The following is a 14,322-nucleotide window of genomic DNA, read 5'->3' on the forward strand; positions in this document are numbered from 1 at the left end:
TTTCCGCAGCAAGAGTAGGACAGATAATAGACCCTGCAACCACATCGAGTGTCGTCATATCTGATCCGATGCTGACGGGATTCTCGAGACGATTCCAGGGCGGATTAGAATCACCGTCTTCCATGGCCGAGGTGGTAATTCCTTGCAACTACACATCATCAATGGTGGGGCTTGAACTGTAGGACAGGACCAGCACAAGCCATGGCGATGTGGTTGATGGAAAAATGCTGTTTTCGCTCTTTGTTTCGGTGCCGTAAATGTAATGAACACCCGAAATTTGGCTGGGTCCAAAGTTGGGGGGCTGTGTTGAGGGGACCTTGAGGCAGCTTCTGAAACCTTTGGTCTTTGCAACTTGGGAAGCACTATGGCTATGCTCTGGCTGGTGGAAGTGGCGTCAAGGGATTCACCCAGCGATCTACCTCAAATTCTGAAGATGAGTTGAAATCGAACCACTGCAGACGCGGGCTGGCAGGACACACACACGCAGTACTTGTCTTAAAATAGCAGTGCATCCTTCTCACTAACTGTGGGCCGATGTTGGGTCATGTAAGCAACAGGGATCATGGCTGCAGCCTCCAGGATTCGTTGAGGAAAGAATATGCTGACGCCGTGTCGACCGTTTAACAATTTTTTTCCGCTTGAGCTTTTCGGCCCCTGGACCGCCGTCAATATCCTCTCCTGGAGATATTCCGCCATAAGCCAGACAACTTTTCTTGACTGTTGGGCTATCATGAGAGAGTGTGCATTTGTGCTAGGCCACTGGGGCAAAAGAGCTCTCTCACACCAGCGCCATGCTGGTAGTAAAGGGGACGAACCAATCCAAACCCCCCAACAGCCCCCCACAGACACGCAACTACCATCTTGGCTAGCTGAGAACCAGATCTGTCTTTGTTCTACCTCCACTGCCAACTTTTTCTTAGTGCTAGTTTGTTTTGGTCCAGGGATTCAGAGTGACTAAGCACTTTAATGTCCGCGCCCGGTAAGGACTGTGCATTAGGGCCTGTTCAGTGCGTCCGTACTTTTTGAACGCAATAGTGGATCTCATTAAAAATAGCGTATTTACCAATTAATTAGTAGCAAGCTGGCGTTGCGCCATCACACTATTCCATAATTGAGATCACTCCATGCTTGCTTTTTAATTTCACATTCAACACAGATGTGTTGAGATCATATTCTCTCAAATTCATGATTGATTTGTCTATATTTTAATCCTTATTATTAGCTAGAATTCATGAAAACAATGAATAAAAATGTCACAGTATGATGTCTCAATGCAATATTTGAATATAAAAAATGACAATACTCAAACCTTTACAATTTCAATCTCATCAAATCAGTGATCAAATTCTCAATTATTATTTTTTCAAACATTCTTTTAAATGCACTTTGAAATATTATTTTATCAAACATTTACTATCTCTTAAAAGTGAACACCTGCTATTCAAATTAAATAACTCAGAATATTATGAAATTCCATGATGAAAAAAAACTCTGTTTACTGAATTCTTAAAGATGAAAAAGAAAGAATTGAATATAAATAATGACAACTTCAAATTTACAGATTGAAACCTTGTCACACAAACTGTCAAACAGTCAGCAAATCAGACAATAATCAAAAAAATATATGATAATCAATGAAAAAAAATTAAATGTATTTGAATGTTTTAAATGAGATATAAAAATCAAATATTTGACTGAATATACAATCACAGATATGAAATTTATATTAATAATAAAGAAATTATAAATGAATATTTCATTAAACATTCTGATTTTGAAATCTTTTAAAAATATAACTTTGAATTTCAAAAATTTATCAGAGAATTGTTCGATGACAAATTTATCATTGATTGATTTATGATTAAATATCATGCAATGATATCTGAAATGAGAGAATCTTCTGCAGTAAATTCAAAAATTGAAGATAACTCATCATCTTCTATAAAAAACTCATCAATATTTAGAAATATCAATCATATAAAAAAATATTCAAAATTAAAAAATATTGATGAAAATATTCAAAATCTAACTGCAGCTGTAAACAGCCCCCATCAGATTAATGTGCAGATTGAGATTGAAAGGGAAACTGAGTGAATTATTAAGTTATTTATAAATGAGATGCAGAATCTACTGATAGAAAATTGAAAAATTGACAATGAAATTTTTTATCAATAATATATTATAATTTCACATTGTTTTTTTAATATTTAAAAAGTTCAATTATATCTAAATTTAAAATATAATCTGATCTGCTGAAAAAAGTAATAATGGAAGTAATAACAGAAGTAGTGGTAAAAGTAATAGTAATAATAACACTTTTAAATCATTCTTTATACTTTATTTCTTTCAAAATAATCAAGAACATTGCTGAATTTCACTCAATATTACAAATAATGATTATGACAGATTAATATCTATTAATAATTAATTTACGCAATCAACTCCTCTTCTGCATCTACTTTAATGCACTCATTTATTATTTCCTTATTATATTATCTTTGTTTATTCTTACCTTTTTCGATTATGTTCTCACTACCGCTATTTCTATATATATATATATATGAATGTATGTATTTCACACATCTTTTTTTCTCTTTCTTTTTCTTCTTAGCAATTAGTTACTACTACTACTACTATTATTATTATTACTACAATTACTATTGTTATTATCATCCACTACGCTATCTACTATCTTTCACTATTCACTCTTCCCACTGTCATCACCTCTCACACTACTCGTCCCTGTTATTGCGCTCCGCGCTTGTGTAGTCTCTAACGATTCTTCCGCGTAACCTCTTCTGCCTCACGCTTCGCGCTCGCGTAGTTCTAACGATTCTTCCGCGTAATTCTTAATGTTCTTCCGCTCCATGCTCCACTGTGGAGCGGCTTCTGATATTCTTCCGCTCTGATCTCCTCTTTATAAGAACCCTCTTCGTACGACCTTTTCTTCTGATCTCTTTTCTCTTTCTTTTCTTAATCAATTCGTAATCTGTATTTAGAATAGTGCTAGATCGTTAATGGAAGTACGCTCATTACAATGATGAATTACACTTACAAACACTTATTTTAAACATCACAACTTTTTGTGTGAGATGGTTAAATAATTTAAAACATTTTATTGACTTATAAATTACATTGTGACATAATATACAATGAATACATTATTATATTACCATTTTATATTTTTGAAAGTGGAATTATATTTAGAATTCAACTATTTTTATTAAGATACATGCAAGCAATCTTGATCCATACATCAATTGCATATGATTTGTTGATTAATCTTTCATATATTTAATATATCTCTTATAGAATTTCCACATTTCCTCTGCAATATGATTTCTTCTTTTAATCATCTCATCATCATTCTCTCTTTCATTCATTATATTCAACTGTTCTGATTTCATTTCATCATTCAAATTTTTCAGATTAATATCGTTTAGATCTTCATATTTATTTATGAAGTTATGAAATGGTGTTAATGTGAAAATAAAATTGATTTGAGTGGTAATGAAAAATTCATCTCTTCCTCAATTGTATATTTGAAATCATCATTTAAATACTCTGAAAACTCATTTAATTACATTCTGTAAACTGATTTACTGAACATTGAATAATTTTTTTTTATTAGCAAATCATTTACCTTCTTTTTTAAACTTCTTGAAATAATATCACACATCAAAATAAAGAATTAATATTATGAAAACTCTTTTGAAATAATCAGTATCTGCAAGAAAATAGCAGGGTTTCTTTACTGAAAAATTATTATATTCTTAAATTGAATTAAAATCACATGTATCATAAGCAAAATCTTTTATTTCAAAGTATATATATATAAAATTCATCTTAAAATCACACATTGTCAGAACATTTTGTGAGATCCATTCTTTTCAATTTCATCAATCAAATCGCTGATTAGAAGAAATGAATATTGAAAGATGAGTATTATTTAAAGTTTTAATACAATCTTTAAAGAATGATCATTGTTTAGAATTGCCACTGAGCAAGTCTTTATTATATTTTATGAAAGGTTTTGACAATTGTACAAGCTGGCTGTAAAGCATACAAAGTGCTTTCAACATTTCATGACATATTTTATATAAAATAAATGAGTATTTTCAAAACAATAAAAATCATATGATGATTATATGAAAAGTTAATTCTTATTTTAAAATTATATTAAATGAATGCTTAAACCTTTCCACAGCATTTCAATATGAAGATTTTTATGCAATAATATAGAGAAATATCATTGCTTTCTCTTTCATCTTTATCACATTTATAACATCAGATTTAGATATAGTTGTATATTTTTTGAGAAAAATAATAAATTAATTATGGCGTACGCCGTTCAATTGGTAGGATAATTCATGTCTGAGTTTTTCTAATCTAGAAGGGTGGGCGAACGCCTCTATATATATACGTAGTCATCCCGTCAGCGATCCAATCCAGAGGAAGGAGCGATCGCAGCTTACGGGAAGAATAGGAGGAATAATAATGCAGGGGCGGAAGGAGCAAGGCGGAAGGGAGACTAGGGGCGGAACGCCATATTGCATGAATATTTCTCAATAAAGATGTGTGATATTTTTAATATAATTAAAGTGAATATTTGAATTCAGCAGCTAAGCAATATACAAAATATTAATGAAAGATTTTTCATATAATACTTTTTTTTATAATATCAAAAAGGTTCTCATCATCAGATTCATGATTACAAATAATTATTGATGAGAATTGATATACTGTTGAATTGTGATTTGTAGAGTTTGTTTATTCATTTTATCATTTTATTATTGATTATTTTTCATATTAATCTTCATTGATCAATTTTCTGTATGATAAAGAAAGAAGTTTGTAAAAATGTGTTTTTTTTGAATTGATTTTGAATTTCATTTAAAAAAAATATGTTTTTGCAAGCTTCTTTCTAATCAATATTAGTTAACTATCTTCACTATGAATGCTATTCTATGCTATTCTACATTGTCACACACTGTTGAAGTTAAATACTGTTTATTCATATAATCTTGATGAAATATCTAAGTATAATCATTCAATTCATTGAACATCTGATCTTTTTCATCTGCACTTTGTGCTGTAATATTAGTACAGTCACTCTGCCCACTGAACAGTCATCATATTAAGCTGTACTTTTTAAAAAAAAGTGGAGATCTGTACAAAAGAACAAGTATACACAGTCACATTGACAGGTATTTATTGCTAATTTGTTCTAATTCAGAGATTCACAGTGACTAAGTACTTTAATGTCCGTGCCCGGTAAGTTACTGTGCATTAGTAGAATAGGACTTTTTTATTTGGATAATCTCTGATTCGAACCTGTGATAGCATGTTGGCACATCCTGCAGCGATTGCGCTGACACAGGCCTCATAACCTGTTATGCTCTCTCACACCAGCGCCCCAACAATCTGTAGATCTAGTAAATCACGTGTCATAATATTAGCAGTCACGTGGATCATTCGGACTGGGTTAGCCGATGAATTGCCGGAGCAAACCTTACCAAGCCATATCAAATTGACGATTACAGTTTGCGATATGCCGCATATTAATCAGCTACTCGAATAATCATGGTTGCTTCGTGTTTGTTTTATTTGGAAGTATTTAGATTCGCTGCATTGGAAGGAAGACACTATTAGTCGCCAAAATCCATTCTTTTGATGCACCATTGATGCATCATTGATGCGCAGATGAAGGTGCAGATAAGATGTCCGCATCCACCAGCCCTCCCCCGAAAGGAGTTCCAAGGGATTATCATTCAGTTCCTATTTCCACTGGCACCCGTCCTTATAGATCTCACAAGATTCGTGCGTGTGATTTATGCCGCAAAAGGAAATCTCGATGTACAGTCGATCTGCCGGGAGAATCATGTCTTCTTTGTCGCGTTCAAGGCGCTGATTGCCACTACCGTGAGGGTCCCATAAAGCCCATTACAACTCGGTTTTATGATCGAAATTACGAGCAGAGTGCTGGAGGGAGTGCAGTCCCGCTCGGTGGATCGCAATCCCCGCAAAAACGACAACCGACCCATCAATCGCCGAGCTTCTCAGGGGTGCAAACATTGGCAGATGAGACACCCAGCCCAAACTCAAAGTCCGGTCCGCAAGGTGACAGAAAAGCTGGACATAGCTCTCCACGCGCATTTGAAGAGCCATTTGGTGAATCGGTCCATATCGTTGGGCCAGTTGCTGCTGAGGATGCTCAGGTTATTGAGCGATTCATGCCATCGGAAAACTCCAAAAAACGACCAGATGCTAAGACTCCATACAACGTTTATTCCAATGACCCTAAGAAACCAATCCTTTATACTACGGTGTCAAGGCGCAGACAAGGTCTACGAACAACTGGGATTCCTGGTGAGAGCCAGAAAGAAATTCTCGAACAGATTCTTGGCCCGTTTAAGCACGATTTAGTAAAAATGTATGCAAGGCTTCCAATATTGTGTGCCATCTGGGCTTTTCTCTAATTCGGCTCGCAAAATTAGCTTTCTGGACAGAATAAATTCTTCATTCCTCATCTTTGATGAGGCTTCCTTCCTGGAATCCTATAAATCGGACAATGGAAGCCTACCACCCGCTGTGATGTGCCAGGTATATGCCCAGTCCCTTATATACTGGGGTCAGTCTCAAACTCTAGCACCACATCCCAAACCAGATATTCGATACGCTGTCAATCTTGCAGTTGCTGCATTGCATGAGGAGTTTTCTGCGCCAGGGTTATCAACATTGAGTGCTTCTTTGATAGACCTAACAGGCAGGCCGATTTTCTCCATGACCGGTAATGCAATTAACAGCGGTCGGACAGTGGCCCTTTCTCACATCCTTGGCCTCAATCGTGACCCGAGTAGTTGGAAACTCTCACGTGCTGAAAAACATCAGCGCATTCGCTTGTGGTGGGGTGTTCTCATTCATGATCGGTGGTAAGTTATATTGATCTCCATCCCCACTAACTGTAAAACTGAAAGAAGGTATAGGGCGAGCCACGGGCATGGCGTTCCTCCACAAATTAATAAAAACCAATATGACGTACCACTTCCTACGGTCCAAGTCCTAGTACATCAAGGGAACCTTAACCCTCAAAGGATAAAGGCAGCGGAATGTTATATTGCGTTGTGCCAGCTCACCGAGACGTTAGGTGATCTACTCCCACTGATATACGGATTGCAGCCAAAATCCCAAAATGAAACCTCTAAAACACTTCGAAAATTACGGACAAATTTGGATACGTGGGAAGATTCACTCCCTGAATGGCTGAAGTGCTCCCCTGCAGATTCTCTGACCCCTGTTTCGGGATCCAGCAGCTTATATCTCGCTTGGCTGACTTTGAAAATGCTCATTTGCCGGGTTGAATTACAGGTGACGTCCTCCTTCAACTCCTCGAATGTTGGATCGTATGTGAGAACCTAACTTCTATGCGCTTGTAGGAGGTCAATAATTCAGATAGCCCGACCAATCCTGAAGGGCGGCAGTATTTCCAGACTGAATGCAGGAGAGCAGCAGAAGATGTAGTGGGATTCATGATTTCATTGAAACGACTTAATTTCGACGAATTCTGGCTTCCTTGTAAGGAATATTAGGGGATCTTCATGGACAAAAAAAACATATACTTATATTGGGATGCAGATAGCGCTTATCATCTCACATCAACCGCGACACTTTTGGTCCGATGTGCCCTCGAAACGTCCGACTCAGCCATCGCTCGATCTTGTCTATCTAAGGTAGACGTACTTCGTGATGCACTCTACCGAGCCCGAGTGGAGTACGACTGGGATCTTGCCGATATGTGTCTTGATCATTGTGAACGGATCTTGACCAAGCAACGGGGAATTACTTCAGATGATGCACCAGGTGTCGACCAAACCAATCAAACCCCGGATCCTGCTTGTTCGCTTCTCCCAGATACACTAACGCAGAATGACATTGTCAACGATATGATGTCAATCTCCGGCACGTTTGGTACAATGGATGGGTTCCCGTTTGATATGACTGGAATTTGGGATGTGTCCGGGTGGCAAGATGACTTTGGGTGAATCTGGAGAACAGCGCGGGGCTGACAAACGTAACCCTCTTTGATTCAGTATTGCTCCTATGGCAGTTTCGACGAACTTAGTTGCCGCGATAAAAATGAGACTTTCATCAAAATCATGTCGCATTCCAACGGCTGTCCATAAACATAATCATAATGACAGTCGGGTTATTGAGCGGAATGAACTCCTCGCCGAGGAGAATTCTAGTTTCCCGATCGATGGCCCTCCCATTTTTGGGTTTCCCGACGGGCTCGTGTTTCTCTAACCAAAGAGACTTCCCCTCATGAGGGGGCGGTTATGCAACGGTTATACAGGGTCATACTTTATAAAGCAACATATCCTCTCCAGAAGTATATGGAGCTTACTACTCCTTCAATTGACATCCAGCCCTAGCAGAAATCACCATTCTACGACTTGCAATACTTAAACATATCACCATATTACGTACAGCTTGGCTTCAATAAGGTGTCCCCAACAGCTCGCTGCAGCAAAATTCAAACCCCCACAATGAGTCCAAGTGTCAGTGACATTAACAGCCACTTAGTTTCTAAGACAAAACCAGTGTCTGCGGAGAATGTCCCAAACCAACAATACACGTATTCAGCACTGCCAAACCTGAAACGGGCGATTGAGAAGGCAGGGGCCGATTTCAGGTCCGATGTTTCGACGGTCCCTACGGAAAATATGATGCAGGTGAGGAAAGCTGCCTTGTCCCCGGACAAAGGCGTGAGATTTTCAACAATATTTTTGGATTGAAAGGGCAACAATCTCCTTGAGCTGGTTATGCATTTGTCTTCTCAGCAGTTTCGCGTCATTTCGTTCGAAGAACTAGTACCAATGCTACGAGCGGGATGTATTGAACGTTCAGTATTACTTTAAACTAATATTACTGGCAAAATAGGCAATTCTCGAAGCTTCAGTCGGCGATGATATATACGACGAATTTGGCGATGTGTCTGTCAACTCTCTTCAAAATAAGCTCATCGAACTTACAGGCAAAGAAGCCGCGCTCTGGGCGCTTTCGGGAACGATGGGAAATCAAATTTGCTTCCGGACACACTTGGTGCAGCCACCACATACAGTTTTGCTCGATCATCGAGCTCATGTTTATTGCTGGGAATCGGGAGCTCTACCGGCATTGTCACAAGCTTCTGTGGCCCCCGTTATTCCCAGCAATGGAGTACATTTGACACTGAGTGATGTGAAGAAGAACATGGTCTCAGGCGGTAACCGTGGGTTTACCTTTATATCTCTTCATTTTAATCTTTTTAATACTCACCTGCTTCATCTCCAAACATACCCAAAATCTCCGTAGACCGAAAATATCATTGGCTAACCTCGAGCTGCCACAGTTCACTTCCCACCAACTAGAGCTGTATCACTTGAGAACAGCCTCAGCGGCACCATCCTCCCGTTAAAAGATGCCAAAGAAATATCAGCCTTTGTCCGCTCCTTTCCTGTCCCGGAAGGGCAAATGCCTGTTGCCATGCACCTCGACGGAGCCCGACTATTTGACGGCATTACAGGCGAAGGAGTCGATGCGAAAGAATACTGTGCTTGTTTCGATAGCATCAGTATATGCCTTGCGAAAGGCCTAGGGGCACCTATGGGCAGTATAATTCTCGGATCCCGAGCGTTCATTGAGCGAGCGAAGTGGTTTCGGAAGATGTTTGGAGGTGGGACAAGACAGGTATTCGTTTTACTGAATTTATGTATTTGGTTATGCCACATTTGTAGCTGTATTGCATCCAATAATTTTTCCAAGGAGGAAAAATTCCTTGAATAAATAACGCCAAAAAACACCCCCTCACCCTTCTCCGAGATATATACATTTCCTCCATGTCGTTCAGAACCCTAACATTTCCTTGTCAATACAGCCCGGCATGATGGCCGCCGCCGCCCAAGTGGCTCTAACAACTTCTATCCCCCAATTACCCCGCGTCCACGCCCTAACAAAGTCCACCGCCTCTAAGCTTTCCGCATTCGGCTACAAATTCCAACTACCCGTCCAAACCAACATGATCATTGTAGACCTTGAGGCCTCCAATAACATCCCTCCCGCGGCTTTCGTGAGTTATTGCGCGGCGCAGGGGTTACAGGTATTCCCGTCTGGAAGGTTGGTGTTTCATTATCAGACGTCCGAGAAAGCAGTTGGCAGGCTTGTAGGTGCTTTAGAAAAGCTTATGACGGACAAGAAAGGGGGAAAGGCGTTGGAAAGCGAAGAGATCAAAGGGGGTTATTGTACGTGAGGATGTGGAAAGGAAGTGGGTGAGTTTTTGGACATTGGAGACCGGCGTTCTCTCGATAATGAGGAACGCATTGGTGTATCTAACAGTAAAATTTCCTTGAAGTTTGGTGCGAAGCGGCTATTCGTAGTAAAGTTGATCGGGGATAAAAAATTTTCTAATAACTAGCATTTTGAGTTATATATGATAGCTGCATACATGAATTTCTAGTCCATACCAAGGAGTGGGGTACTGGGAGCATCACGAAGAAAGGAGTAAATAGAAGAATATAAATAGATAATGCAAGCCCATGTTCTTCAAATGATATACATTTATATATTAGATACAAACAAGAATAAATTAAATGGGACTGGGAACTCGGTTTGTTCCCCGGCCCTAAGTCTCACACCACCACCTCTTCCACCAGAAATTATGCATGTAAAAAGAAATAAAAATGTATCTAGGACGGAACAACGAAGGAGGAAAAAACAAAGAATAGGAAAATAACATGGTAGGTAACCCTAACCATACATATATCGCAAAAAGACAGGGGAAAAAAAAGGCAGCGTTGGTCTGAAAGAAGGGACATGACTGTCATGAGAGAGGAGAGAAAGCAGGGTAAAGAAAATCTAGATGTCAAATGAGCTAGAAAGTTAGGTTGTTGGAGCGTAGCCTTGGGTGGGCTAAGATGGGGCCGAGGTGAAGTGTTGTCCGCCCTATCCGGCTCTCAGCGGTCGATAGGGGAGTGATAACGAAGGCCAAAAGGTTAGAGGAGAAAGGCAGTAATATTTCGAGGTATCCACGATTGGCTTTGCATCTTTTTTTGCCATTGGCGTACGCATCACAACGAAAAACGACTTTCGATGATTCGGAATCCTTTCTTTCGAGGGAAAGGTCGGAAATTTGTTACGGAATTGAGATCATTTCTTCGTCTGGTCATTCCCGCCAAATCCGAACAACCCAGTAAAACTGTTCCGCATCCCATTCATCTGTTCCTCCCTCAATTTCTCCTCCTCTGCCGCCATTTCCGCCAGCCACTTGTCCCCATTCTCCCGAATCTCTTTCTCAAGCAGCGCATAATTCTTCTGACCCCTCTCGCGAATTTGATCCCACAACATCTTGCCTTGCTCCAGACCAGCAGCCGGATCAACACCGTCGGTCGTTGGAGGTGTGGGCTTGATGCCCAGGAGAGATGCAATGCTGCTGACGCTGTACTTGGGTTTCCTAGCGCGCTCTTCACCCAGCTCCTTCTCAAACTTTTCTCGCATCAATTTCTCGCGTCGGGCAAATTCAAGAGGGATGTTGGTATCCTTAAAGGATTTGATGACTGGCCGTACATCTTCGACACCCATGCTTGCAACGTATTCGAGAAATGGTATGAGAGCTACAAGTTCCTTGTCGCGGGGGTCACCCTTCCATTTGTCAAGGATTATGGCGTTCTCAGGTTGTCGTTTGGCGTGGGGAGCGTGGGTATCGATCATAATAACTTTTGAAAGGTCTCGGTTCAGGTACGAAAGATCCTGGAAAATTTGTTTAGTTATAAAATTTGGAAATACTAGAAAAGGCAAAAAATAAGTGAATACCTTAACGTGTTCACCATCTTCGTACTTGGTTGCTTCTCGGAATAAGACCCATCGAATGATCCGAAAAGGATCGAGCTTCCGGTGCACCTGGTCGGCCATCATACTGGGAACGCTAGTAAAAAGAACCAACTCATAATACTGATTGAGATACCGAAGAAAATAGTCAACCCCGGGCCGCTTAGCCACGCGATACCCATGTTCCCGCGTCCATTCACTATGGACCAAAAGATCTTCTAAACTAATAACCAGCGTATAAGGCTGTCGCATTAACGGGTCATCATCTGGGAGAAGTTTCTCGAATGCTGGATCCTTATAGTAACTTGTGATATCAGAGAAACGAGCTTTGATGCGGGCGAAAAAGAGCCCGAATCCCCAACCGGAGGGCGCATCCTTATGAAGCTTCTCCTCCTCTTCCGTGTCCCAATCGCGGCCTAAGAATATTGTGGCCCCCACGCAACTTCCCAGAAACAAGGCGTACACAATACTGATGACTCTGTTTCGTCGGCGTTCGGTCGATGACACATACGGGTTTTTGGGGACGTCTCCACCTGCACCGCCCTCGGTATCTTCCTCCGTGAGGTTAAGGCTGGTTGGACCACGATGTTTTGAACGAGCTTCAAACTCCTTCGCTATGGTAGAAGGGATGCCTCGGGTGAGGTCTGGAAGGGGTTTTTGAGACTCAACCTTCGGAGAAGCAGCGGCCGTCTCAAACTCCGGTTGACCGTTCGAGAAATCGGATTGTGGATCGGAGCTCCCACTCCGGGCTCCTGCTCCTGAGTCAACAGCATCGGGAGCGGTACGCTTCTGAGATTCCCCGCTTGATTCAGATTCCGGCCGGATTTCCGAAACTTGCCCTTGTTTGGGAGGAACCGCATTGGACGAATGCGAAGGGGGTGTGGTGGATGCTTTGAAATTTGAAAACGGAGCCCCAGGAGCTTTGCCGCTATTACTGGCGAAATATCGCAGATGTGCAGGGGGATATGTGAAGGAGGACGCCCGAATAGATAGCGGAACGGCACGAGGCCTCAGCAGAGGCAGCACAGCACGGCTGAGCATGCTGGTAATACTCTTTACACCAATGTGAAAAATATGAAAGGTACTCTATATTCTCATATTCGATCCGCAAATCATATGAGAAACAAGACCTGGTCGTGCGTTTTGCCTCTGCGGGAGTTTGTGCCGAGAGGAGAGAGACTATCATTATCATGATTAATCATTTTTCAAGAAAACCCGCAAAAAAAGCTATGCTCAAATCCCTGAACTACGGGAGAGCCGATAGACCGAGAATGCAACCTTCAGATATTGCTTAGTCAACTGCACCACGCTAAAACCTCCTTCAATTTTTTCTGTTCTTTTTTCCTTTCCTTTTCCCAACCTATTGAAAGTTGAAACCCAGCGGAACGAAATTTGACTCTGTGTTCATCCATTGTGCATGGGGTTGTAGATGCCGGGGAGATCAATGCTCCGTCCGTCGTGCCACCCCAAGAACGTCAGCTATGATTTTCAATGAAGTCTGTGAGCTGTTCTGTTCCGTTGGCATCGATATACCAAGCCCACAACAGTTGGCGTGGCATTGTTGCTTTATGTTCTACAATCCGATTTGTATAGATCTACTATATAGGAACTATGCATCTCGTCTTTTTGTTTCTCCTCATTCTCCCTCCGTACCCTAGTTACTTGTATGGTATTGCTCGGAGCTATTAGAGTAGAGATGAGAAAGCGTGTCCTGCTCCCTCTTGAGGATAACATGAGGCCTTCAGGCAATGATATGACCTTGGTATATTTACAGTAATAACATCTACTGTGGCAACTGGTATCCATAGCTGTAAGTGTTGTCGTGCATACAACTGTGCTTAGATCAGCTTGCCTTCATGTAATTTTGTTTCTATTTCTTTAATCGAGAAGTTAAAACCTGCCCATCCATCCATATTCTAAGACAGGTGGACCAAAAATTCAAGGCCGTGAGACCTCCCACTTCCTATACTAGTCGTTTCCAGCAGAAGAGGTGGGGGAGAATGAAACTAGAGATAATGATAGCCTGATATTACACGCTGAAGAGAAAAGGAAAAGTAGAAAATTGAACATAAAAACGATCAAACTTCATAGTTCCTCTTCCACATCCATCAACTCACTCTGCATCCCATTTTTACTCGTTTCTCGGGCCAAGGAAGCTTCCTTATCGATCATCTGTCGTGAAACCGCGACGATGTTATCTTCGATGAGCTGCTGGGCTACGTCTTCGATGTCTGCATTTATATCGCCAGGAATCAGCTTATTAGCGAGACTAGACATTAGAAAAAAAAAAGATAAGATGACATAACACTAACGTTTCTTCGGATCGACCTTTCCAACATATCGAGTTTTCAATTGATCTTTCGTCAACTCCGTCTCCCCCTCTCAGAGGGCTTAGCATAGCCTTCAGCGAGGCTGACGAGTTCCTAGTGTGTCAGCTTCCACGTTCTGTCCGCTTCCAAT

At 40.8% G+C, this 14,322-nt stretch overlaps 4 protein-coding genes across 4 annotated transcripts in view; 2 read left to right on the forward strand and 2 right to left on the reverse strand.

The window, feature by feature from the left end:
- Window positions 1-5,720: 5,720 nt before the first annotated feature.
- HCAG_04513 (conserved hypothetical protein) lies at window positions 5,721-8,042 on the forward strand (the record flags this gene model as incomplete). The annotated part of the gene is made up of 5 exons (XM_001540623.1): window positions 5,721-6,433; window positions 6,510-6,932; window positions 6,987-7,403; window positions 7,457-7,575; window positions 7,636-8,042. 5 exons carry the CDS (start codon window positions 5,721-5,723, stop codon window positions 8,040-8,042), a joined length of 2,079 nt encoding a protein of 692 aa, XP_001540673.1.
- A 504-nt stretch (window positions 8,043-8,546) lies between these two features.
- On the forward strand, window positions 8,547-10,557 carry HCAG_04514 (conserved hypothetical protein; the record flags this gene model as incomplete). The annotated part of the gene is made up of 6 exons (XM_001540624.1): window positions 8,547-8,732; window positions 8,941-9,271; window positions 9,392-9,729; window positions 9,890-10,108; window positions 10,235-10,280; window positions 10,496-10,557. 6 exons carry the CDS (start codon window positions 8,547-8,549, stop codon window positions 10,555-10,557), a joined length of 1,182 nt encoding a protein of 393 aa, XP_001540674.1.
- Window positions 10,558-11,184: 627 nt separating this feature from the next.
- Window positions 11,185-12,903, reverse strand: HCAG_04515 (predicted protein; the record flags this gene model as incomplete). The annotated part of the gene is made up of 2 exons (XM_001540625.1): window positions 11,185-11,784; window positions 11,848-12,903. The coding sequence occupies 2 exons, from the start codon at window positions 12,901-12,903 to the stop codon at window positions 11,185-11,187; spliced, it is 1,656 nt and encodes a 551-aa protein (XP_001540675.1).
- Window positions 12,904-13,266: 363 nt separating this feature from the next.
- Window positions 13,267-14,322, reverse strand: part of HCAG_04516 (hypothetical protein) — a gene marked incomplete at both ends in the record, with an annotated part of 2,064 nt that continues 1,008 nt past the window's right edge. The window contains 4 exons of the mRNA XM_001540626.1: window positions 13,267-13,341; window positions 13,516-13,670; window positions 13,980-14,093; window positions 14,231-14,274. Coding sequence (XP_001540676.1) covers window positions 13,267-13,341; window positions 13,516-13,670; window positions 13,980-14,093; window positions 14,231-14,274 — 388 coding nt within the window. The remainder of the gene's footprint in view (window positions 13,342-13,515; window positions 13,671-13,979; window positions 14,094-14,230; window positions 14,275-14,322) is intronic.

Source organism: Histoplasma capsulatum, genomic scaffold (genome assembly GCF_000149585.1).
Source record: "Histoplasma capsulatum NAm1 scaffold_4 genomic scaffold, whole genome shotgun sequence".
Classification (NCBI taxonomy): Eukaryota; Fungi; Ascomycota; class Eurotiomycetes; order Onygenales; family Ajellomycetaceae; genus Histoplasma; species Histoplasma mississippiense.